Source organism: Mesoplodon mirus, assembly GCF_964341445.2.
Source record: "Mesoplodon mirus genome assembly, chromosome: 8".
Lineage (NCBI taxonomy): Eukaryota > Metazoa > Chordata > Mammalia > Artiodactyla > Ziphiidae > Mesoplodon > Mesoplodon mirus.
Genome location: NC_138984.1, coordinates 6,345,131 through 6,372,174, shown reverse-complemented (window position 1 = coordinate 6,372,174; position 27,044 = coordinate 6,345,131). Strand labels below are relative to the sequence as shown.

Below are 27,044 nucleotides of genomic sequence, written 5' to 3'. Positions count from 1 at the left end.
CTAGGAAAAGGCAGCTGTAAATATTGACTGCAGGATCAACTGTCTCTGTTGAAGCCGCAGTCTGCTTCAGTCGGAGTGAGCAAGCCAGGTCACACTTAATAAAGAGCTGCTTTCGGGACGACTGGTCACCCCCAAAGCACATAGACACAGTCTGCTGGGATCGGAACTGAAATTATCCTTCCCAGAATGGAGAAGATGGTGATGAAGGTTTTGATTATGTTTGTCCTTGGAACGAACTACTGGTTCCACTACTGTGCAGGTAAGGAGCTCAGGGTCAGGCCACCTGCCCTTGATGATGGAGAGCTGTCCTCATCCATGCATCCTGTCTCACTGTGTCCTCATGTGTTTATGAGTCCAGGTTTTCCCGTGTATGACTATGACCCGTCTTCCTTGAAGGAAGCTGTCAGCGCCTCCGTGGCAAAAGTGAATTCCCAGTCGCTGAGCCCCTATCTGTTTCGGGCATTCAGAAGCTCAATTAGAAGAGTAAGTGCCTGGTATGTCTTCTCTAGTCCTCTTTATACTGCTTTCTGTTTTTTTCTTGTGTCCTTTTTTGGGTTACAAGTTAAAAATTTTCCAGTTTAAAAAGATAACAGCTACTCATCTCTTTCACACTCTTTTTTTTTTTAATACAGAAAGGATTTAATTATAATTATTGTCGTAAAGCTCTCAAAGCTACTTCGGATGACTGATTCTTCTTGCATTTTTCTTCCCTCTGGCATCATTTCCTATTTCCAGATGTTACCCTCTGTACATCCTGCTTCTGGACCCAAAGCTCCCATGGTTCCTTTTGAGATATTTTATTAAAAACTGCTTGTTTATTAGAAATGAGTCTTTTTCAAGTTCAGCAGTTCTGCTCCTAATACTTATAGGAAATAAATTCTGGCTTTTGAGCCAAAGAAATCCACTTTGCTTTGTCAATTTTGTAATAGTCTGTTTCCTGTTAGCTTGGGGAAATGGGGAAAAGATGAATTTTCATGGGCTTCCAATGACTAAGGCCGCGATTGGCAAAGAAAGAAACACAGAATTATCCTTCCAAGGAAATGAGAAACTAGCCTGCAGGTCGCCTCCCTCCTGGCTGGGCCCCAGGTGATTTCACCGCCTGCTCATCATCCCGTGCAAGGGGTGGTGGTGGGAGTGGGCAGCAGAAATACCTGCCAGAGAGTTTAGGTTGAGATGTGGGGTGAGGAGCTTCTGCAAAGTTCCTGGTCCTACAAATGAGAACTCATTGCAGACAGGCTGCCTGGGAACTGCGAACTGTGAAGACATGGCCAGGGGTCCAGGCAGCGGCCGCTTCCTCGCAGAGGCCAGAAGGCCATTGCTTCCTCTCCACCTTCATGCTCACCTCTCCCATCCCTGCCGGGCACCACCTTAGCACACCCCTGGCTTGTCCCCTCTCCTCCTGTGAAGGGCACACAGCTCATGGCTCCATAGCTCAAGTCTCTAAATACAATACATTCATCTTGACCCAACTCCTTCATAAACTAGCTCAGTTTCTTATTTCCAGATTCCCAGGAAATTAATTGAATTGTCCCAGTTGTCTTTTCTAATTGGGTCATAGGTCACAAAGATGATGCTTTAGCTAGCCCAGGACCAGGCTGTTGTGGCCAGACTGGGGTCACTTGGCCTGGCTGTCATGGTACGGGAGCACGGCGAGATACGTGTGGTCAGCTGCCAGGCCAGAGGGCAATTTCCTTCTGGAGGAGGACTGGACAGAGTGAAGAACCCCTCCATCGTACACTGGCTGTTTGGGCTTCCATCTGTTGCATTTAATGAAATCCACGTGTGGTGCGGGGCAATCAGTGTCCTCTTGCCAAGCTTGCAAATGAGTTTAGATTTACTTGTAATTTAGCTAGTGCTTGCTACAGAAGAAAGTTAGTAGTCAGTTAAGTGAATAAGAACATGAGGACAGGTCCCCAGAGAACCAGTTACTGACACCATGGAAATCTGGCCAGTGGAAACGAGCTAGCATGAGGTGTAGTCATCCAGAGAACATTCCAGCGTGTGGGCCATCTTGGTATCAGACACCTGAGCCCAGACACACAGGCACCTGCAAAGAAACACACCTGTGTATGTGGGCGTGTGATCTTTAGTGAGAACACAGGAGGGAGATGCCCCTCCGCCTCCTGTGTGCTGCTCTGCTATCTGGAATTCTGCCTATTCTTGTTTCTTTCCAGCCTTTTCTCACTATTCAAATTCATTAACCGAGTTACATTCACCATGTCCCTTCCATGAAAACTTCCTTTCTTCTCCCAGTGGAGGGAAAACTCTCCTACTTTGATCTGTCCTGGTGATACATCTTTCTTCTTAGAAGTGGTTCACATTTTGCTTTGTTGTATGCGTTAGTCATGCCTTCTATAAACACCCTAAAGATGCCCCCAAATATGCCAATTCCCTTCATAACAGTGGCCATGAGAGATCCACTCAGAGCTAAGCAAAGTCCTCAGGAAAGAGATGAGGAAACAGATCAGATCACTGTCCTTGAGGGTACAAAACAATGCACAAAATAGTAATACAAATGAGCTTGAAACATTGGGAAAAATATGTCACTTCTCCGACAGCTGACAAAATCAGAATAAAGATAACCAGGGAAAAGGTGAAAGGGAAATCTCAGACACTGCTAGAGAAAATGTAATTTGGTAAAATTATCTTTGCAAACATGCAATTTGTTAAGCATGTTTATAAACACGTTAAACATTAAAAATAACAAATATTTATAACATTAGATCTCATAGTTTCATTTCTAGGAGTATGTCCGAAGGAAATAAGTGGTTTGGTAATGTTTGTGTATGTGCAGGAGGTTTGGGGTAGAGTTCAGTGGGCTTAGGACGAGGGGTCAGGCCCCGCTACTTTATCCCTGAGTTTGCTTCACAAGCCCAGTGGTTCTCGACCCCGCTGCACATCAGCATCATGTGGGAGATTGAAATACTCCTGATGTCCAGGCAGGATGGTGACTAATTAAATCCCAGTCCCTGAGGGTGGGGCTCATATTCTTACATGTTTCCTGGTCATTCTAATGTGTAGTCAGGGTTAAGAACAACTGCGATTTACCAGGGACTTGGATCAAATGCTCTTGCAATTGACTGTAAGTGACTTAACTCTTGGGTTCCAAGTTTAAAAAAGATGGGAAAGCATGGGGAAATGTGACTTCAGCCACGACGATGTCCTTGTTCCCACATTGACACTAGGCACACACAGACTGTTCCCTCAATGTACGCAAGCAGAGAAAGGAAAGGTGGACACAGGCCCTGTGCTGGGGGTGAGGAACAGAGAGGCTGGACCAGACTGTGCTCCCATGGAGCTCAGATACCACTGCAGAGAGAGAGGGGAGGGAGAGGAGGGAGGGGATGAAGGGAGAATGGGGTGCAAATTCTATAAATAAGTGAAGGTAGTCTCAGAGAGTGGGGAGTCCTGTGGAGAAAATAAAATAGGATGATGGATGGGCCTGGGCCTGGGCTGGGGTAGCTGTCAGATGGGACAGAAATCTCCACAGAGGTGCCATATTTGAGCTAAGACTCACTTAGTGACGAGAACCTCCAGCCGTGGGAGGACCTCCTGCAGGGAGTAGTTGGGAGGAGGTTTTAAATAAAGTGCAAGAAGACCTTCTAAGATCTCTGCAGCTGTTGTGTGGAGTGGGATGCCAGGAGGAAGCCCAGACAGCAACTGTGGGAAGCAGATGGTGACCTATGGCAACTGAGCCTCTTAGTGTGGGGAAGGTGAGGAGTAGATGGATTCTGGGACATTTGGGGCAAAGCCACGGAAGCTTTGGGATCCTTTATGTGTCTATGCCCATTTCTGTCCATTTTTACCTTTCCTCTTTGCACGTTTTGCTTTTTGGCTTTCTACAGTATGATAGGCAGCTATACCTGAGCTTTACTTTTTGTCCAATCATAAGGGCTTAGTTTGAAAAATCTAAATGATCTCACTTCTCTTCTTCTCCAGAGAAGCAGAGAAGAGAGAGGGACAGAGACAGAGACAGACAGAGACAGGGAGAGATTGATTTTAAAGAATTGGCCCACACTATTGTGGAGGCTTGGTAAAGCCAAAATCTGCAGGGTGGGCCAGCAGGCTGGAGACCCAGGGAAAAACTGACATTGCAGCTCAAGTCTGAAGGCCGTCAGTTGGCAGAATTTCTTCCTGCTGAGAAACAGGTCAGTCTCTGTTCTAGTCTGACCTTCAACTGATTGGATGAGGCCCACCCACATGAAGGAGGGTAATCTGCTTTCCTCAAAGTCCACCACTTTAACCTCATCCAAAAACCTCTTCACAGAAACATCCAGATCAATGTTTGACCACAGATCTGGACACTGTGGCCCAGCTAAATTGACACATAACATTAAACATTGTACTCTCCAAAAGGAATTGTTATGGGTATTTTATGGCTTGTATATTTTTATTTCTTTTTGAAATAAAAAAATCAAAATATACTCATTATAAAGAGTCACAGGATACAACAAGAAACAGAAAACCAAAAGTAACATTCATTATCCAGCCCTCTGAGACACACACTATGAACATGTGGCAGGATGACTTTTTTGATTCTTTTCTCTTCATATGTGGGTATAAAATATATTTTTTTAAAAAAAACAGGACCACACTGTAACACCGATTGTAAAGGACTATGATTTATTTCAGCCGTAACCCTGGGTTTGGGATTTTCTCCATTTGATTCCTTATGGTTGAGTATTTGGGTTGTCCCACATTTTTCAAAGAACACAGAGCAGAAATTCACTGGCTGAAAGTGAACTCAAATGAAAAAACAGAGTTATTTGACTTTTCTCCATATTCTGGAAAGGGTGCTTAAAAGTGCTTAGAGATGCAAAAAGTTTGCAAAATCATCTCACAGTTAAAATTATCAGTACTCAAACCCCCTGCATTTTCATCTTTTAAACTAAGCTTTTGTCCTGCCAGTTTGCTTTCATCAGGTTGCTTTAAGAAATTGTGGAAGCATGATCTGGGGGTGGTGGTGGGGAGAGCCTGCTTGATGCGCTCCAGCTGAAGAGTTTTTAATTTTTTAAAGAGATTCAGTTTTAATATCTAATATGTAAAAATGATCAGTAAACAGGGTCATAAACAATGGCAAGGCTGAGTTTTTAATCCTACTTGTTTTTAGAAAACTCGGCTTGTATCAGCACTCCTCATCCTGTGTCAGAAAGAGACACAAAGACGCCCCCTCCCGAGCTTGGAGCTGACCACGTATTTCCAAAGCAAACTATCCTGTTACTCCCTAACTGCAAGTGGTCTGTGCTGTCACAGTGTTGTCACCACCTCTCTCCCCACTGGGCAGTAGGTGAATGTGTGGGTTGACTCAAATTTGCCAAAGGATGGGCTCAAGACCTCAAAGGGAAGGCATTTTTGGAGCCTGGGGTGGGGTCGGGCAGTGGAGCCCACCTCCCTGCTGACATCTTGTCCCTGATCCCATGTGCTCTCCTTGTAGCAGCCATGGTGACTCAGCTCTTACCTCTTAGAAGCCTCTGAGAACTTCTCATTGCAATGAGAATGAAATCAAAACTTGTTCCCATGGGCTATGGGACCATTAACTATCTGGCACACTCCTTTCCAACTTCAGGGTGTTTGGTTTTCCTCTTGTTCATTTTGCTTCACCACCACCGCTGGGCTTGTTCTGCCCCAGGACATTGGCTCTGCTTTTTCCTCACAGGATGGGCTCCTTCCCATCCTTTAAGTCCCAGCTTAAATACACCTTCCTTGGGAGGATTTCTCAGGTGCCTCGTCTAAACTATCCGCTCTCCATCCCCACTGCCACGTTGTTTTTTTTGCTCCTAACCCTATAGCCATCTGGAAGGTCTTTGTTCAGTTTTCTTTAGTGTGTTTGCTGTGTGGTGCCCCACCACCCTGCCCCAGGTGGAATCTAAGCTCCGTGGGGTCTTCCCTGCTGTGCTTCTGGTGCAGCACACACAGTGGGCATTTAGTAAGTCAGGAGACGTCCATGTCATCAGAACAGCACACTCATCAGGAAGTTTGGAAGGTACCCCCAGTATTCCACCCTTGGTGGAAAGGAGTGGAAAACTGTGTAATCTTGTTCATAGATCCGAACTGATCAACCGGGAAGCGGGGCTGGATAATGCTGTACAGCAGAGATGTACTTGCTACTTACTTATTTCAGGAATTATTAAGAAAGTATGGAACATTCTTTTAGGAAAATGACACTTAAAATACTTTGATTTTGCTTTGGAAATAAGTGGCTAGCTCCAAGCTCGGGATAGGGAGGTCTTTGTGTCTCTTTTTGACACAGGATGAGGAGTGCTGATACAAGCAGAGTTTTCTAAAAACAAGTAGGACTAAAAACTCAGCCTTGCCATTATTTATGACCCTGGTTATTGATAATTTTTACATATTAGATATTAAATCTGAATCTCATAAATACGTTGGCACTTAAAATAAGTTGATTCCAGTTATTCACGGCAGTTATATTCCATAAAGATTCTGCGAACACTGGGTTAGTGAATCCTGAGCCGTTTATCCTGGGGAAATTCAGGGTTAGGTTTCTGAGAGTCTCTGGTCACAACATTTCGGTTAACTGATCAATATGTGCCTGTTTTATGTGTGTTTCCACTTAAAGACTCATTTAATATATATGGTGATTCGTTACCATTGAGCTCACTGTACCAGCGCTGTCACTCAGACCTGAACAAAGCTCAGCTAACACATGTATTTTCTCCATCAGGCACATCATAGCCCTCCTGTGCTTAGGAAACTAGACAGCTTGTCAGCACTAGGCTTGGGGGCCAATTTAAAAAGCAAAATCACCAAGGAAAAGCACAAAAATGAGAAAACCGTGACACAAAATAGACCATGAAATTGACTTGTGTATGGTCTGGTTGCTGAGGCAAAGAGCCTGAGCATCACCTTATCTGACCCCGGTCGGGAGCATGTGCATCTGGCGACTCAAGTTCTTTGCCGCCCAGCGTGTCTTCATGAATGGCTGTGAGGGCACCCAGTACTGATTGGGGTTAGATGTACATTTTAGCAAGTAGGCAAATTTGCAAATATGGAATCTATAAATCCTGAGGATTCATCATAAATGTAAGTCATTAGCAGCAGTGCTTAGCGTGGAGTCAGGACACCCAAGTTCTGGTCCTATTGTCTCAGTAAAGTCTTGTGAGCCTTTGGTAAAGCACTTCTTCCCCTGGTCTTCAGAATGAGGGTGTGGAACTGGGTGATTGCCACGACAATTGAAAGCTTTAGTGGTGGGGTATTCTGTCACTTTTTCTCCTTGTGCAGGGAGACACATTTCTAGCATGTGACCTTCAGAAACACATCTATGGCAAACTGACGCTTTGTTTTCATGAAGGTCAACATCCTGGATGAGGACAGCTTGACCATGGACATAGAGTTTGGCATCCGAGAGACGACGTGCAGGAGGGGTTCTGGGGAAGACCCCGCCACCTGTGACTTCCAGAGGGGCTACTACATGGTAAGAGTTGGGGGAAAGGCCACCAGGCCAGAAAACAACGCGAGGGAGCACCTGTCTTCCTACATCACCGGGATCTGATTCAAAGCCACACAGAGGGCTTGGCCACTGCCTGGCGTCTGGACACCCTGGGAGGCACCACTAACTGTGTCCACGCTGTCCCCTGGGCAGGGACGGCATGACTCAGTGGTCGAGGACTCAAGCTCTGGAGTCCACAGTCCTGAGTAATCCTGGCAAATTATTTAATCCCTGCTGCTTCAGTTTTCTGCTGTTTAAAAATAGGGATAATGATGGTTCCAGGCAAAGTGAATATGAAGAGGCCAATAGCCAAGAAAAATCCCAGAGACATTTCAAATTCTATTTTAAATGAATTTAAAATGCCAGCTGTGTTCCTGATGCGAGGTGTACTGTTTTATAGTTGACTGTTGTATAAAATCTGTCTCCTCCACCAGCTTGGGCTCCATGGGGGTCAGGACCACAGCGTGGTCAGTTTTATCTCCCCAGTGACCAGCACATGGCCCCATGCTTGGTTAACCCCAGGGACGGGAGGCACCCCAAATTCACTGTCCGAGGCATTCTTGTTCAGATGTTCGAGGTCTCAGGGTTTTGTTACTTTATCATTGTGATGTCTGGGTCGTTACACAGGGATGTCAGTCCTGATAAGAGGACCTATTGTTTTGTTGTTTCGTGAGAGTTTTCGCTGTGGCTCTGTTTCACAAAGGTCCCAAACCCAGGTGTCACTAGCATTTGTTTCTAACGAAATCTGAGGCCAAGGGAGAGCAGGGTCCTTGGGAGATCTTCCCATTTCTTGTTGTTCAAAAGGGAAACCATTCAAGGGAACCCACTCAGTGCTCAGGAAGGGAACATTTGATTTCCCTCAGGGCTTGTAATGTAGCAAAAGCCTAAGAGATATTTAAATCATCATTTGTGTCTGCTTAGGTCTTGAGAAATTTTCATTTTGGAAAAATGAAATGTCTCTGTGAATTTTTCCTTTCTGTCTGCATCATTGCGTCAAGCCCTATGGTGTTGCCTGATTTCTTAGATAGGTCCTAACCATTTCTACCAGCTGTCGGGCATAGAACTCACTGTTTCCCCTTTTCCAGCCGGCGGCTGTTTGCAGAAGCACCGTGCGGGTGTCTGCTGAGCAGGTGCAGGACGTGTGGGTTCGCTGCCACTGGTCCTCCAGCTCCGAGTCTAACAGCAGTGAAGAGGTAAGTGCAGGGGCTCGGCATCCTTTGGGACAGCACCTACCTCTTAGGGTCTGTGTGGGTCTGTGGCAGGCAGGCCGGTGTGATAGAGTAGCTGGAGCATCACTCAGGTATAGCTCTGCTTACTCAGCTGGCATCTCCCTTTTACACCTGCAATCTCATGTTCAATATCCCTTACTTCTTCCAATTCTCTCTCTTTTTCTAAGATTTAGGATATGAGCTTAAAGTAACAATGAGCAAATCTTCAAAGTTTTAGATCTAAGTATGCATCTCACTGCCTCTGTGGTTTAGTGGAATGAAGAGGAGAATTTTTGATACATCAGTGTTCATTTACCAGCTCTGCAACCTAGGTCAGGATATTTAATCTCCATGATCTGAAGCTTCTTCATCTGTTAAATGCCAGTAATAGAGACCACCCGATAGGATATTGAGAAAACCAAGTAAATCGATGGACGTGAAAGATCTGGTCCAGAATCTGGTACGTAATAGCTGCTTGGTAAATGGCAGGACACATCTTTTTTCCTTCAATTGCACTGATATTCATCTGCAATAATACTGTGAAATCAGTAATACATACATTTCTGACTTGGAATTATATTACTTATTCGTCTGTGTATTGACTGCTTTCCTTACTGGGATGTACATCAAATGAGGGCAGGGAATGTTTGTTTTGTCATCTAGGACAATGTTTGATACAGGATAAATGTTCAGTCAATACTTGAATGAATACAAGAAAAATGAGGAAGAAATTGTCAGGAATATGATATGAGGAGGAAGCTTCTAGACTCTAATTTGGGATAAAAACATAACCATTAAGTTATTTGTTTATTCATAATGGATAATATCTTTGACTGCTACTTAAAAAATGTTTCTACCATTATACAGCCAAATCTGTCCAATGATATCTTTCTCTATGTATATTTTTATTAAATTTTCAAGATTTAAATCTGTAGTGAAAATTACATGAAAAGAGTATACAATTTCAACTTCAAGAATTACACATAAAAGTAATGTTCCTCTATTATGAACATACCCAGGACTTACATATTTTATATGGAAGTCCATTTTAGAATTAGGAAGGAGTGAGAAACTCCTGTTACAGGGGTGTTTTCACTGTTGGAAGGAGAATTCTGCAAAAGTGTTCAGTTGAGCATCAGATTATTGATCAATCTCGTTCTCACGGGCAACATTTGAGGGTCAATCCCCAGGGGATTTCTGGATCCTATCTCCTTAATGCTAGTTCAGGTACCCAGGGCCTCGACTCCAGTAAAGTATCCAGGAAGTGAGGTGTGCTTCACAGCTGACACAGTGGTGCACACCTGGCCAAGCTAACCCAGAAGTGACAGGGACCAAGCATCATGTCACAAGCATTTTGTGCATATTGATTTTGTGGTTTATATGGGGGAAGCTAGGAGACAGTGGAGAGCAAGAGAAGCACTGCTCTGGCTCTTGTGGGATTTGTGGATGAGTCTGGGGGTGTCCATTAAGCAGGGGTTACCCTGACTACCAGGCAAGCTTTCAGGAGCTCGTAGCAAGAGGATGCAATACTGTGTGGGGTCAGAGCGAGCTTTCCCCGGGGGGCTGGAGGGTCGGTGACCTCAGGACAAAGGGCACAGGGTGTAGAGGGGAAGGATGAGGAGATTCCCAGCACAGGGGAGAGCATGACAGAGTTCCCTGATGTGTGAGGGAAGCTAAGCTGATGGGTAGAAATGGACAGAAATCCATCATGACTGGGAGAAAAATATGAGAAGAGAGGCATAATGGTGGGGCTGGAGAGGACACCAGCCTGGTCAAGGTGGACCTCATGGGTCATGTCAAGGATCCTTGGCTTGGGGCTATTCAAGGGTTATAAGTAGGGCAGTGACAGAATAGATGAAGAACAGACTGGAACTAGGTAAGAATGGATGGGGGCACTGGGAGGCTGGCAGGGCAGGTGAGAGAGAGTGCCAAATAGAGCTAGGAGTTAGTGGTGAATGTCGAGAGAAATGGATGCCTGTTCTTCTATGACCTTTAACACATTAGAAGTTAATAAGTGACCCCCTAATTTAACCCCTCTTCCATCTCTGATTTGGAAAGTTGATTCTGATTGTTTGCACAACCCACAAACCTATTGCAACTTTCTAACTGCAGACTGAAGACTACTCACTTTTCTTCCAGTCCCAAGTTTTGTAAGAAGACTCTGATACTAAGTTAAGTTAGTCCCGGAAACAAACAAGATTTTAAAATAAACTCCCAGGTTGCTTTGCCTCAAAGACTAAGAGATCATAAAGAATTATGAGCAAAGAAAAAATTCCTTAAATTAAAGGATTCTGCAATTCGAAAGAAAGAGAAGAAAGCAGATGGAGATTTAAAGTAATTCCTGGCAACTCTAAAATAGATTTCTTACATGAAACAGAAAAAAAAATTAGACGACAGCTGTTAACCATTTTCAGTGAAATAAATGATGATACTACAAACATGAAAGACAGTTGACTGGAATGAATTTAGACACAGAACAAATAAATCATTGTTGGAAGTAGGGAATAAAAGAAAGAAAACTGAAAAACAATATCCCAGAGCAATGAACATAAAGGCCACTTGAAAAACATATGTAGATAGTAAAAGAATTTCCAGAGAAAGGAATATAATGTGAAGAAAGATGGAAGCCATGGAGAATAAGATCAAACATCCTAATTATTATGAAATAGGACTTAGCTCAAATGGAAAATATCTGGTAAGCATACAACGAGAGAAATTGTCTCTAGTACAAAAACATTCCGGTTTTCCACTACATAATTTTAATAAGTATAAATGCTTTGTAAAAAGATTTGAACAAATAAATTTCTAAAATTGTTAATATTCTCCTCTCTTAACCAAATAAATATTTAAATTATGGGCAGTTTTTATTTTTACTTTTTTAATTTTGAAAAAGATGTATGTAGAGGATAAACGATTTCTGTATGGCACTTCAGTCAACCACACGATGAAATGCTAACATCTGTAGGATGATGAATGGCCTAGACTTTGGACATATCCTTCTGATTTCAAGTGGACGGGATGAGGTTTGGCTAGAGTTTCAGCCATGAGACCCAAAACAGTGCAAAAGGAGAAACTGAGGAAGAGTGAACAGGAATTCTGAACTCGGGGGAGGAGAGTTACAGGCATTTCATTTATTTACTCTCTCCCATTTCAAATGATAGAAACTCAACTAGAAGTGGCCTAAGCCAAAATGAGATAATTCCTGGCTCACGTTCCTAGAAAGGAGAGGGAGGAGTTGTCCTCTTGGACAACTCAATCTAGTGACTGTCAACACTATCTGGGCCACATTCATTTTTTTCCTTCTCTGTCCCTCCTCCCCTTACTGCAAATGAGTTTTCTCCTTGTAGCAGGAGGCAAGACTACAAGCTACTCCAGATTCATATCGTCTAAACTTAGGAGGAAACAGAGCATTTCTCTCTAGCTCCAGCTGGAGATACCTCTTGGTATTATTCCCGTTGTCATGTGTCCCCCCCCCTTTTTTTTAAATAACACTGTTATTGAAATATATTGGGTTGGCCAAAAATTTCGTTCGGGTTTTTCCATACGATGTTACAGAAGAAGCCGAATGAACTTTTTAGCCAACTCAATAATTCACAGACCATACAATTCACCCCTTTAATGTGTACAGTTCAGTGGTTTTTAGTATACTCATAAGGCTGTACAACTCTCATCACTATCTAAATCCTGAACACTTCGTCATCCAGAAAAGAAACCCTAAGACCCCTTACCCTGTTCCTCATTCTCTCCAGCCCTTAGTAACCACTAATCTACTTTCTTTGTCTATAGATTTACCTTTTCCAGCCATTTCATATAAATAGAAACATACAATATGTGTTCTTGTGTGACTGGTTTATATTAGTTAGCATGTTTGGAGGTTCATACATGTTATAGCATGTATCAGTACTTTTCATTGTCGAATAATAATCCATTGTATGGATAAACCACATTTAATTTATCCATTCATTAGTTGATCAAAATGGGGGTTGTTTCTACATTTTTTTAATACATATCTTTTTTTAAAAATTTTTTATTTATTTGGTTGCACTGAGTCTTGGTTGCAGCTGGTGGGCTCCTTAGTTGCGACATGAGAACTCTTAGTTGCGGCATGCGACATCAAATTCCCTGAGCAGGGACTGAACCCAGGCCCCCTGCATTGGGAGCGTGGAGTCTTAACCACTGTGCCACCGGGGAAGTCCCTGTTTCTACTTTTTGACTACTGTAAATAATGATGCTGTGAGCATTCATGTGCAAGTTTTTGTGTGGGCATATATTTTTATTTATCTTGGGTATTTACCTGTGAGTGTAATTTCTGGGGCGTAAAGTAACTCTATGTGTAACTTTTTGAGAAACTGCCAAGCTGTTTTCCATAATAGCTGTACCATGTTACATTCCCACCAGCAATGTATGAGGGTTCCAGTTTCTACACATCCTTATGAATACTTATTATTGTCTGTCTTTTTAATTTTAGCCATTCTAGTGGGTGTGAAGTGGTGCATCATTATTGTTTTGATTTGCATTTTCCTAATGAGCAATGATTGACTATTTGTATATATTCTTTGGAAAAATGGCTACTCAAATCCTCTGTAGGAATTCCCTGGCGGTCTAGTGGTTGGGACTCCGCGATTTCACTGCCACCGAGGGCGCAGGTTTGATCCCTGGTTGGGGAACTAAGATCCTGCAAGCTGTGCAAAGTGGCCAAAAAAGAAAAAAATTTCCTTTGCCAAATTTTAAATTGGCTTATTTGTCTTTTTTTGTTGAGTAGAAAGACTTCTTTATATATTTTGTATATAAGTTCCATATCAGATACACAATTTGCAGATATTTTCTCCCATCTGTGAGGCTTTTTTTTTACTTTCTTTATGGTGCACTTTGAAGAACAAAAGTTTTAAAGTTTAATGAAGTCCAGTTGATCCATTTTTTTCTTTTGTTGTTTGTGTGATTCTTACATTTAGATCCATGGTCCATTTTGATTAGGAAGGGGTCCAGCCTCAGTGTTTTGCATGTGGATATCCAGTTGTCTCAGCACCATTTATTGAAAAGATTCTTTCCCCCACTAAACTGTGCTGCCTGCTAGACCAATCACTCTGACAAAAGCCAGCAGGCTAACTGACTCTTCACGATGGAGAGGGTAACAGGTAGGTCGCCCAGACACCTGGTAGAAAGGTTGTGAGTCAAGCAGCCACCTTACTTTGTGACTATGGGCTTTCAGTGGCTTCATGAAGACTACTTTTTGTTTTTTTTTAATTGAACACATATGGGGACTTCATAGAGCGAAAACTCACAGATTTGACCTAAACAGAGTTGATTTGCAGGTCCATATAACGAGGTTCCGTCTTTCTCATCCACAACAATTGGGGGTCATTTTGAGTCTAGTGGAAACGTTTTTAGACAATTTAAACTTCATGTAAGTTGTTTTTCCCCACATGCCTTTTTAGACATACATGTTCAATACCATATAAAGTTATTTAATGTAATGTATTGCCTTATTTCATTAAAAATAAATTATATAATACATCTGAGTCCTCCTGATAATATTTGCATATTTTGCAGTGTCCTTCTTTTTTCTCTCTTTCATGTGCTGATACATACTAATGCCTACATTTACTTAGATGGTTTTGGGGGATATCTTGGGATCCTCTACATCAAGAAACAATTATCTGCTTGGTAAGTTGAGATCTGTTCTTTTTAATATACATATATATATTTTTTGTGTGTGAATCAACTTCATACTGAAGTTATCAGGGAGTCATTTAAAATGAGAAATATCTGTACATAAGCTTTGAACAATTACAGAAATCACAGAAAATAAACATTTGCTTTTGCTCCTTTCTTAACAGTAAGCAATAATGTTACAACTCTTCATTTAGGCAGCTCTATATTTATGCAGAGCCTTTCCATCTATGATTGCATTTCATGTCCCAACATCTCTGCCAGTTAGGCAGGACAGGTGCTGGTTTTTACCATAAGAGGGTCCCCCAGCTTCAGCATGATAGTTCCCTCCTGGGTGCATGACCAGTTTTAGGAGCCAGGTATGCAACAATGTGGAGGTGGAAGGATCTGGACTAAACCTCATCTGACTGGCTGGGGCTGAATTCTGTAATCCTCCAGCCATAAGACCAGAGGTGACCATCCCGTTAAGAATCTTGCTTCAGGGAGGGAGGGCTTTCTTTTTTTCCCCTTCTTAAGTGGTCTCTCATTTGAAGTGGGATTGAGTTAGTGTTCTATGGCTTAGGAAACATTTCTACCTATTGGTAAAATAGGTAAATAGGAGGATTTTTTTCTATTGGAGCTGATGACAGCAAAACTCTTTGGTGATCTCTCACTGCTTCCTTGCTGGAAAAGCGTATTTGTGGCATCAGTAATAAAGTCATAGAACATTCCAGAAGTGGGCAGAGGGGGCCTGCCTTATGACTGGTACTACGTTACAGGTCTCACTCCTGACATATCAAGAAGTGAGCCATTTTATGAACGGTCACTTAGTAAGTGGTCCTGTTTTCTTCTGTAGGACACCAAACACATCCTTTTCTGATCAAGCCAGACTCTGCTGAACTCATGTCATAAGAGATAAACCCCTGAAATGCAAAATATTTTAAGGGAAAATGAAAAAAAAAAAGAACAGTCCTTCATAAACCAGCTTTGTAAATCATTGAAAAGCTAACTTTGAGGCATCAAAACTCACTTAAAATTTGTCAGGAATCAAAATATCAAATCTAGCTGAGGAAATCAGCACTCACCTGCCTCCTGTTCCAATCTGGAGCATTTTCTGAAAAACCCAAACTCTTTTAAACTTCTTTTTGCCCTCCAACCTCAACTGTACTTTTCAGCAAGCAGACAGAACTAACAGTTATTTAGTTTCTCCCTTTTACCATCACTTTTCTCATTTAACCCTCATGACAGCACTGTAAACAAGGTGTATTACCTGCTTACACAGAAGAAATGAGTAACAACTCATGTTGTTTGTTGTAGACACAAAATACTAACTCTCGACTAATTGCTTGACAGTTTTCTCCTTCAACTTCACAGCCATCTTGAGAGACAGCACTATGTTCCTTCCCATTTTGTAGATGGGCAAACTGAGGTTTAATGAGTTTCTGTAACTAGTCCAAGGCTACACGGCCAATGTAGGACTTTGATCCAGGTAGGGAGGGGCAGAGACAGGACTTAGAGACAGATCTGTCAGACTCTAAAACCTCTGTTTTTTTCATGCTGCTTTACAGAAGAGTTGTGAAATTTACCCTCTGATCGGAGTTCTCCATTAAAATGAATAACACAGATATTAATGTTTCATTGAGCTCAGTGTCTGACCATCCTTAGGCTTTTTCCTAATTTATTTGAAGTACTAAGCTTACAATATGAGGCTTACTTAAAAAAAGGCCTGAGTTTAGACTTCCTCCAATGTGCCACTTTGGGAGAAATATAGTTATTCTAACAATGTGACCACTGCTGAGAACATTTTTGAACAATTTTTTTAGGAATTACCTTCCGAGTCTAGGGCTCATTCTTTTGAATCTCTGTAGTGATGGAAAACATGTGCTCTTGGATTTAATTTTGGAAATAAATTCAGTTAATCAGATTAATAACCAACTTGGGTGCATTAGTCATCTATTGCTGTGTGTCAAATTACCACAAAACTTAGCAGCTTAAAACAACGAACATTTATTATCTCACAGTTTCTGAGGGTCAGGAACCTGGAACTAGCCTAGCTGGGTGTTTCTGGCTCAGGGTCTCTAAAATGTTGTAGAGAAGATGTTGACTGTGGCTGTGATCTCATCTGAAGGCTTAGCTGGGACTGAGGGATCCACTTCCAAGGTTACTCACATGGTGGTTGACAGACCTCAATTCTTCAGGGGCTATTGGAATGAGGGCTTTGGTTTCCTACCATATGGGCCTTTCCACTAGGCTGTCTGAATGTCCTCAAAACATGATAGCTGACTTCTGCCAGAGAACATGATGCAAGAGAGAGAGAGAGAGAGAGAGAAAGAGAGAGGAGAATGAGCAAGCAAAAGAGCACCCAAGACAGAAGGCACAGTCTTTTATTACCTAATTTTGAAAGAGATATAGCATCACTTCTGCATATTTTATTAATTAATCGCGCAGTCCAACCCTGGTCCTATGTGGGAGGGGAATACCCAGGAGTGTGAATACCAGCAGGCCCTCTCTGAGGCTGGCTACCACACTGAGAAAATGTCATTTGGGACAAAAAAAATATTATATGGATATAAATTAATGCGACTGATCCTTTTTATATTCCTTGGAAGGTAATTCCAGAGCTGAATTCTAAAAACATTTTGGGCATTGGGACCTTCATTGATGCAGAGGTGCAGCCATCTCAGAGACTGCTTAGAACATGACAATTTAATTTAATTCAACAAATGTGTGTGACAAGCCCTGGGCAGATCCCTCAGAGGACTGAAAGATAACTGTGACAGTCCCTGCCCTCGAGGGCATACGGCAGTGGGTTCAGCTGTCACACCGTGCAGGCAAGCATGAGGAAGAACTTGATAAGCAAGATGAAGTCATGGTGTTCTTGGGTAGCCTCTTGGCAGGAGGGCCTCTGGTGGTGCTGGTCACAGCCTTTCTCATTAATTTATAGTCACACAGTCCATGTTGTCTTAGATTTTGATGTGAATGACAGAGCCTGTATATCCCCTTTCTATCTTCAGAGATCATGAGAAGGGGCTTTCCTCCCGGAAATAGAAGGAACCTGAACCTGTGGCCCAGAGCAAGAATAAACACTGGCTTTGAGTGACAGCCTTGAGGTAAGGGGACACAGCTAAAAACAAGTGTATTTAGAGATAGAAGCTACCAGCGGGGGGTTGGAGGGTGGGGATGTCTTAGAGTTGCTGTTCCCACACCTCCAACGTCTGGAGTCTGCTCTTCAGCTCCTGTCTGGCCTCCCACCTTTTCTTCTCTCCTCCCAGATACTGATCCTCGACTGTCTCTTCATTCTTGCACCCTCAATCTTTTTCCTGTAGCTTTTTTTTTTCGCTGTACGCGGGCCTCTCACTGTTGTGGCCTCTCCCGTTGCAGAGCACAGGCTCCGGACCCGCAGGCTCAGCGGCCATGGCTCACGGGCCCAGCCGCTCCGCGGCATGTGGGATCCTCCCGGACCGGGGCACTAACCTGCGTCCCCTGCATCGGCAGGCGGACTCTCAACCACTGCGCCACCAGGGAAGCCCCCCCTGGCTTTTATATGTGCTGTTGTTGATGTGATCAAATTTCTCTACTCTGAGAACAAACAACAAACCACAAACAGAACAGCGCCCTTTCTTTGACCCAGTCTCCCCATCTCAACAGCTGCCTTCCCTCCCTACTTCCTTCTCTGCTAAGCGTCTTGACAAAACTGTGGTCTATGATTCCTGCCCCTACCTCCCCACTTCCCATTCACTTTTCTGCTTTTTGCAAACTGGATAGTGATCTTTCAGATCTCTAGCATCTAATCTGCCTTCCTTTTCTTGATCAGTCATTTCAATCCTGGTGACCATTTGTCTTGTCTCCTTTGCCTAGTCCTTTCCTTCTTCTCTAGATTACTGTCATCTATTCCACTTGCCTGACTTGATCACTGATGTACAGTTGCTTCCAAACACACATTCCTCACCTTACTCTATCCCGAGATCCAGGCTCTTACATCACCTGCCCACTGGAGGCAGTTGCATGAGCACCCCTGAGCTCCTGAAGCTCAACTAGCCTCCTCTTCAGCTCCCTGTCTTCATAGAAGGCATCAGCATCCACTGAATTTTCTCCAGCGCAAAATTTTAGAGTAGCATTGGCTCTTTTTAAAAATTTTTATTGAAGTATAGTTAATTTACAATGTGTGTTAGCTTCAGGTGTACAGCAAAGTGATTCAGTTTATATATATATATATATATATATATATACATATACACATATATTCTTTTTTAGATTCTTTCCCATTATATGTTATTACAATCATTGGCCCTCTTCTCCCGACATCCACAGGGTCCACACATTTTCTCTGGCTTTAGCCCATCATTTCATCACTGTCACCAACGACCTGTTGCCTGAGATCTTGCCTCGGGTCCTGATTCCACGCTGTCCACCTTGCACGCTGCCTTCAGGTTTATCTGGAAATGCAGAGCAGACTCTGATCCTTCTCCATTTAACCCCCTAAGGTTCACTTCATTTATATAGCAAAGCAGAGGCAGACCCTGAACCAGGAGGAAGAATAGCCCATTTGCCCGAGTGCTGGAGGCTGAGTCCTGGTTTTGCAAACCCACACTGAGCACCACTTCCTCATGCATATATAAATCGGCAGCTACTAGGGACTGGAGCAAAGGCAGCTCTGTCTTTTTAAAGGCTCCCAAGTATTAAAGGAACCTGATGAAAGGCACATTTAAAAGGAATCTTTGGATGTAATTATAGATATGGATTCAGTGTACATTCATTTTTACATACACACACACAAGTTAATCATGAAGCTTGGGCTTTCACGGGTTTTACAGTTTACATAACACTGTATGCCTTCAGGATAAAGTCCAAACTCCCTAGCGTGGCCTGCAAAGGCCTTCGTGATCCGGCCCCTGCCCACTTCTCCAGCCTCATCTCTCCCAAGGCCACCAGCCCTGAAGCTCCTGCAAAACTGAAATACCTGCAGTTCCTCCTGCTCAGACCTCTACCTGGAACATCCACCTGGCTAATTCCTCCTCCTCACTTACATCTCAGCTCAGCGTTTCTTCCCCAAGGGGTCTCCGCATGTCAGAGGTACATCCCTTTATGACTTCCCTAAAGTCCTCATCACAGGGCGTTGCAATTACCTATTTCCTCTCTGCTCCATCTGGCTCCACCAGGGCCCCCCAAGGTGAGGAGAGAGACAATTTCTGTCACCAGCATCTCCCATGGCCCCGCACAGAGCCGGGCACCCAGCAAGCATTCTGGAAGTATTTTTTGAGTGGATGACAGACTCTCACTTTGGGTTCTTGAGCTTCTGTGATCAAAAAATTCAGCCAAGCCTAGTATGATAAATCTTTAACCCTGGAATTTGAAAGAGGTCAATTGACATTTTACTAAAATCGAAGGGAAATTTACCAGTGAGGCTGTGTTGGATAAAAGATGCAAATGGTAGGTTTTCTTTTGAATCTATACACACCCTAAAAATAAAAACCAGCTTCAGGCTGAAATCAAGAAAGTACTCATTACAAAGAAACAGACTCATCATATTCTTTTTTTATAAACTTAAATCATTTCTTTTTGCTTTACAGAACATCCTCAGCAGGAGAAAATAGAATTCTTAGTGGACTGGCTGTATGTTATTTATTAATGATTATATTGCATACATATATATATGTATATATAAACATATATATGTATGTATATATATACATACATCCCAATATATACATATTGGGATGTATGTATATATATATACATTGGGATATATACATTGGGATACATATATTGGGATATATATCCCAATATAAATTTATGATCTGACTTCTGTAAAGAAATTGATCACTTAAAAAAATGTCTCCTTAAAGGCAGCACAGACTAAAGACCAAACACTGCCACCCTGGCCTGGACATTGACCTTGATGTCCCAGTTATATCCCTGCCCTCCCCTGACCCTCAGCTGGGCAGGTTTCCACACTGTGCTCTGAGTTTCCCAGAATCCTATGATAAGGCCAGCACAGGGGGTCCGGTGAAGAGGCCAATCCACTGTGTCTGGAATCCGTTTCCAAGCTTTCTCTGCTTCTTAGGAGATGGGAGAGTGACGTAGTCCCTAAAGTCTCTGGCTCAGTTCTTCAAAGATTTATGATTATTATTTTATTTGCTTTTGTTCCTGCTAGACAATGAGCTCTTTTAGGATATGTTACCTTGTCATCTTTATTATTTTAGTTTAATAACATGAAAAATACGGTTAATAATATGTCTATACTAAGTTATTAATACAATATCATTGTCTAGTTCCTAATGCTAAAAATAGTGCCTAGACTATAATAAGGGTTCCCTCGGGTTGAAAGGAAGGAATGAACCGATGTGGGAACAAGTTCAGGACAACTCTTTTCAAACTGTGGATGACATGCTTCCAGTGGGGAACTTTCTGAAGGCAGAGACTTTGGTTCATCGAGAATCATAGAATCCTCAGAGCTTAGCTCAGTTTCTGCAACAAATTAGGAGCTGAGGAAGTATTTTTGTAATTTAACAACCACTGTTCTAGGATTCTTTCAGATTGCTAGAAAATCATTTAATATGTAGGTGTGGGTAGTGAAAGGGAGTATTTAAACAAAGAGGTCTGAGATTTTTTTTCTTATTTGCTACCCTAAAATAGGAACAGGGGAAAATCAGGTCCCAGCTCTCATGTCGAAAGAAATCTGTTTGAGAGTTTCACACTTTCTTGATCTTTATAGCTGGCCTAGTTCTGACTTTTGCATGACGTAGTGGCCTGAAGACCACAAACCACACTGCCGTCACCCAAACCACAGCAGTGTGAGTGATACTCTTTCCTTTTTGTTGCAATCATTATTTAGTGTGGAATTCCTATGCTATATGTCCAAGAGCAGCAGTTCTTAGAGAGGTCTTTTGTCAATAACTGCATGGTGAAAAGAATCAGTCTCCTGATTTTATCAATTTGTCCAAAAAATATTCATCGAATCCCAACTTCGTGCCTCTCCCTGCACCCATGAAGATCAGAACTCTTAAGGGTGCCTGGGTCTGTGTTTGGACCTTCCACCTACGTTGCCTTATATAAATCTTGCAACCATCTAAGTGAAGTTTTATCACTATATCTCCATTTTGTAGATGAGGAAGCTAAGGCCTTGGAGGCCCCTCCTCTCAGAGCTGGTGCTGGTTTAGGATTAACTCCCGATGTCTGTCTGCCCCCAAAGCACCTCTTTTTCTTCCTGTATTACTTGACCTCATGTCAATATCTACACATTTAGAAAATAGCACAAGAGGGCAAAACCTCAGGGATCATTTGTTTAAGAAACATTTGTCATGTGTTGGGTGAAGCACCTATGGAGTAAAGCATGCCTGGAAGGCAAAAACCTGAATTGACTGGCAATGTTAACAGCATACCTACCCGCCAGCGACTATGTAGGGGGGTGACCCTAAAACCTGGGTCTCTTTGGTGAGCCTATTGAGTGATTTCACTATTCAGAAATGAAGTTTATTAGTCACAACCTCTTGTCATGATCTTCCATGACAGCCCACCCACTGGGGAAGACAGACACCCTCCCTGTCCCCCACACATAAGACAGACAAGCCCAGCCAGCGCCCAGAGGTGGAAAGCTGGCGTGTGTGGCTGGATTTTCTCACACGCTGCTCTGAGGCTCCTTCCCTGCACATGCCTACCAATTGCCCCACCAAGTACAGTGCGTTTCCATTACTCACTGTAACGATGTTCTATAAAGTGGCTGCAGATGCTGAATCAGCAAATCCTGAACTATTGCTCCTGCGGGAAATACAGGGTTAGGTTCCTACCAGCCATTGGTCACATTTTGTCCAGTAATCAGTAGGCTTGTTTTATGTGTGTGTCTGTTGAAAGACGTCTTATTTAATACATATGGTTGATTCATTAATACTGAACTCACAGCCACTGGCACTGTCACTCATGCCTGAGGGAAGCTTATCTCATGGATGTATTTTCTCTGCAAGCCACATCACCGCCTTCTCACGCTCAGGACATGGGAGCACTTCAGGACTACATGTGGGGGCCATTTTAAACAGCAAAATCAGCAAGAAAAAGTACAGACATGCAAAAATCATGGCACTAAGTAGGCCGCAAAAGGACACTCGTTTACAACATGGGAGAAGAGACAGGGGGCAGATAGCCTTGAATGAGCTCACTTGGGAACGTGGGCAGATTTCTGTCACTCTGTGAACATCCTAGAATGACTCAGAAGCACCAGGAGTACTGATGTGGAGGTTACAAGTAAATATTAGCAAGTAGACAAATCTCTGGGAATGATGAGGATCTACTGTACAATGGGCTCCCTACCCGTGGTTTATCCCTAGTTTCTCTGTGATCCCTCTTGTTCCTTTCCATCTGGCTCTGCCCTGCTCTGTATACGCCCTTTGTCCCTGCCTGGTCCCTGTCCATCCCTTGCCTGATGATCCTCATGACAGAATTTGACGCTGATGGGAACTCCCTTCTTCCCTGAAATCCTCTGGCCTCTGAGACATGGCCTCCTTGGCCCTCCTCTTGGTCAAGATATCTCTGTTCTTCGTAGATCTCTTTTCTTCCGCCCGCTCCTCGAATGGTGGTGATGGTCACCAGGGCTCTAGCCTTGGCTCTCCCTCCACTCACTGTCTTCCCTCTCCCAGATCATCCCAGGCGCCCCAGGGCTTTGAGGCCCACCTGTCTGGGGACTATGTACACACTGTCCCTCTCACCTGAACTCCAGGTTTGATTAAACAGCACCGGGATGTTCCACAACATCCTCAGAATGGAGTTCTTCCCTTCAGAACTTACTCTTCCTCCTGAATCCAACTCAGCTTCCAGTTACACAGACCAGACACGGATTTGTCTTGGACCCCCTCCCTACCGTCATTCAGCTACCACTGTGTTCTGCCTGCTGGTCCTTCCTTTGAAGTGTTTCTTGGCTCTGACCCTCCTCACCATGTTCTGGCCTCATCACTCTAGCCTGGTGTGGTCAGCATCTTCCTGATGGTCTCAAAAGCCACCTCTGTACTGTCACCAGAGTTATCTTCACATCAGTCCTTACAGGTCAAAGTCCTGACCACCTGGGAGGTGGAATCTAAACTCACTAGTGATTTGGGACATGAGAAATCGGGCACGCCCCGCAACGGTAGGCTCCCTGTCTGTGTCCCTGGTTTCTCTTGGCCTTTGCTTCACATGGAAGACTCACACGGCTGACTGCTCCATGGTCCCAAGTCTGGGTCTGACCTTCACTCCCAGGCCCAGTAACCCTGCCTCCCAGCTTGTGCTTGGAGTCTAGCTCACACGTCTTCTGCAGAAACCTTTTTCCTCGAGGTCTCCTGCACATGGGAATCTGGAATTGCATTTACCATTCTGTCCTCTGACTGCCTCTGTCTTCTCTACTTGCCTGTGATTTCTGTCTTCTTCTTCTGGAGATTGGGACTATGCCTTACTCATCTTCATAAGCCCCAGTGGATACTCAATGCACACATGTTTATTGAATGGACGAATAAGACAGATGAATGAGTGAATGAATGAATAGTCCTACCTCCAACGCCAGGCCTCAAAAGACCACAGCTACAGCCAGTCTCTTCTTAAGTGGCTTGACTGATTCCCTCCCTCACAACCTCCCACCACCAGCACCTCCTTAGACCAGACTGAGTCCGGGATCTGGCTGCAACCTTTCCTCGGGGAACCTCTGACCCTTCCCTTTTTGAGACTTGACCTTCCTTTCTGGGCCTTCATCTCCATTCCCTGGACTCCATTACCTCCTCTTCTCCCTTCAGGTGTCTCTCACCCTTTTCCTTGTTCAAGGAACTGGCTGCTTTGCATAGTTGCTCTAGTCTCTGGTGCCCTCTTGGATTCCTTTTCGAATAGCGCCCAGGAATCCTGGGCCCTGGGCCTTCATAGTAAGAGTGTGAAATGCATGCCACAGGGTCTAATCCTCCCCTTCTTTCTTTTAACAGCAAAATGCATTGGAAGGAATAGAAGTTCCAGTGAAGAAAGATACTTTACAAATTGTGTGATTTTTCCTTTGATCAGTTCCAGTCGATAATAAATGGCTTACTTTTCCTCTTTCTTTCATCGCTTGATCATTTCTTTTCTTTTCTTTTTTTTTTTTAATAGGAGTAACTCTCACATTTTTAGATGAGAAGCTAATGCCATGAGGAGAGTTCACTCAGTGTCTCTGCCTGCGGGCCCGCTGACCCCCAAGGAAAGGCAGTGCCGGGCTGAGCTAGCGCAAGGTGGCGGTGCTCAGGGAGGGGACTGGCTGGAACAATCCCCATGTACATGCTGACATCACAAATCAGAGTGTTCTGTTGCCAGATACACGACCTGACAGACTCCTGCTTCAGGTCCCATGACTATCACGAGGCAAAGACTGAACTGTGCAGGCTTAGTGTTTGTTTAATCCTATTCTCTGCCTCCAGAATAAAGTGACAGGAATGTGTTAGCCCAAATGTTTGGGAAAGGCTGGTGGATTCAGAGACTGGGAAATTACGGAAATGTAGGTTACTTTATATGCAGTTAATATCTTATTCTGACCATTAAAGACATCACACCTGTCCTCCATGGATGTTCAGGTAAGGACCAGGGTGCTGGGGGTTGCCGGGCAGGGGAGGCGCCACGTAGAGATTGTAAAGATAGAAGGGGGTTCATAATATTGATACCCAAACCAGATAAAGACAGCAGAGCAGGAAACCATAGATTACACTCAGTTATGAAGAGGAGGAGGCAAAACTAATACTATTTGCAAAAGCTATGGCTCAATGCATGGAATATTCTAGAATATCAACTGAAAACCTGTTAAAAACAATATGAGAGTTGAGTAGGAAGACAATCCCCAAACCTCATACATACTAGTCAATTTTATATTATAAGATATAAGACAAAAGATGTTATGGTAACAATAAAAAAATAATATCAACAAATAAATTTTAAAAGAAATATGCAGAACACACACACAAAACCCTTAAACTCTATTAAAGGACATAAAAGAAGATTCAGTAAATGGAAACATATCTTATTCTTTTCTTTCTTTTCCATTACAGTTTATTACAAGGTATTGAATATAGTTCCCTGTACTATACAACAAATCTTTGTTGTTTATCTATTTTATACATGGTAGTATGCATCTGTTAATCCCAAACTCCCAATTTATCCCTGCCCCAGATATATCTTATTCTTATAAAGCAAAACTTGAAAGCCTAAAGATGTCAGTTTTTTTCTAAATTAATCTACAAAGTTGATGTAATTATATTTGATTTAAAATGTCAACAGAATTTGTTTTCATAACCTGACAAGCTGATCTTAAAGTCAAAATAAAACAAGCCAATGGGAATAGCCAGGAAAGTTCTGAAAAATATAGAAGATCGGATGTGAGGTGTGGTCTAGCCTTGCCAGCATTTATAAGCTGTAGTAAGCAGAGCAATTCCCTGAAGGAGCAGGAAGAAAAAAGCAAATTGAAATCAAGGTACAAATGACCAGTAATGACTTAGTGTATTATCCTGACACTTCGTGGAAGCCATGGTAACCGATGTCAGTTTCAGTCTCACTGTGGGGGGACCACGTCTGGGTTTAGGGGTTCTCAGATCCTTCAGCCCTGGCTCTACTGGGTCAGCAGTTGGGGCCGTTTTCTAAGTAAATGGCTTGGGGGACAAAGACCTCAATCCCTTGGGTACTTTCTTGGAGATTCCTGCTTGGGCAGAAAACTCACTTTGCGGAGTGGGAAAGTTGGCTCACTGGCTCTTGGCCACAACTGAGACTTCACAAAGGATGGGGGCTGAGTGTGGGACCTACATGCTCTGCTCGTTGAAGCGGGGTTGTTCCTGAGAACAAACAAAGTGACCTCGTGGCTGTCCTTTGAATGGTGCAGCCCTGTCCTCAGCTGTGGATGGACGAATATGGTCACCACTAGCCTTCCCTCCTAGCTCTGACCTCTTTGGGAACCCTGAACAGGACCAACAGCAGGGAACCTCTCCATAAAAATACCCTTGTGGGGCTTCCCTGGTGGCACAGTGGTTGGGAGTCCGCCTGCCAATGCAGGGGACACGGGTTCATGCCCCGGTCCGGGAAGATCCCACATGCTGTGGAGCGGCTGGGCCCGTGAGCCATGGCTGCTGAGCCTGCGCGTCCAGAGCCTGTGCTCCGCAACGGGAGAGGCCACAGCAGTGAGAGGCCCGCGTGCTGCAAAAAACAAACAAAAACAAACAAACAAAAATACCATTGTGCTACTTCTACACACATTGTGAAATGTATATTTCAGGGTATCTCCACCTCAAGATCTTTAACTTAATCACATCTGCAAAATCCCTTTTACCATGTAAACTACCATGTTCACAGACTTTAGGGGTCAGGACATAGACATGTTTGGGGAGGACATTATTTAGCCTGCCCTGCAACCATGGTCAAATCACCAAACAGCTGTCGCCTATTGAACGCTGCAACCAGTCAGGCACTTTACATGTATCCCATCCCTTAATTCTTAAAACTGCCCTATTGGGTAGCTACTGATACTACCCCAGTTTGACTGACTGGGGAAAAGATGGCTTAGAAAAAAATTCTCTCATGGCTAGTAAGAGGCAAACCTAGGGCTTAAATCCCAGCTTTCTGAATTCTGCCCTCCCTTCCCTAAAAAAATGAAAAAATGAATTAAATCTTTGGAAAGTTAATCAATGGATTTGAAGTTCTCTCAGTAGATGTGAAGCAAGGGACATCGTCGCCAAACTGTTCTCTTGATGGACCACTCTGGCCATCAGAGGCTGCCACGCATG

General features: G+C 43.4%; 1 protein-coding gene across 1 annotated transcript; it reads left to right on the top strand.

The window, feature by feature from the left end:
- On the top strand, positions 1-24,353 carry SPP2 (secreted phosphoprotein 2). Its single transcript, XM_082630846.1, has 7 exons — positions 1-259; positions 359-483; positions 7,310-7,432; positions 8,533-8,640; positions 14,265-14,319; positions 17,319-17,414; positions 24,237-24,353. Exons 1-6 carry the CDS (start codon positions 187-189, stop codon positions 17,402-17,404), a joined length of 570 nt encoding a protein of 189 aa, XP_082486972.1. The 5' UTR covers positions 1-186; the 3' UTR covers positions 17,405-17,414; positions 24,237-24,353.
- Positions 24,354-27,044: the final 2,691 nt, after the last annotated feature.

Excerpts from the sequence above, each read along its gene's own strand:
- SPP2 (XM_082630846.1), top strand. The coding sequence starts at position 187 with ATGGAGAAGATGGTGATGAAGGTTTTGATTATGTTTGTCCTTGGAACG. Across the intron at positions 7,433-8,532 it reads TCCAGAGGGGCTACTACATG|CCGGCGGCTGTTTGCAGAAG; the intron begins GTAAGAGTTGGG and ends CCCCTTTTCCAG. Across the intron at positions 14,320-17,318 it reads AAGAAACAATTATCTGCTTG|AGATCATGAGAAGGGGCTTT; the intron begins GTAAGTTGAGAT and ends TTCTATCTTCAG.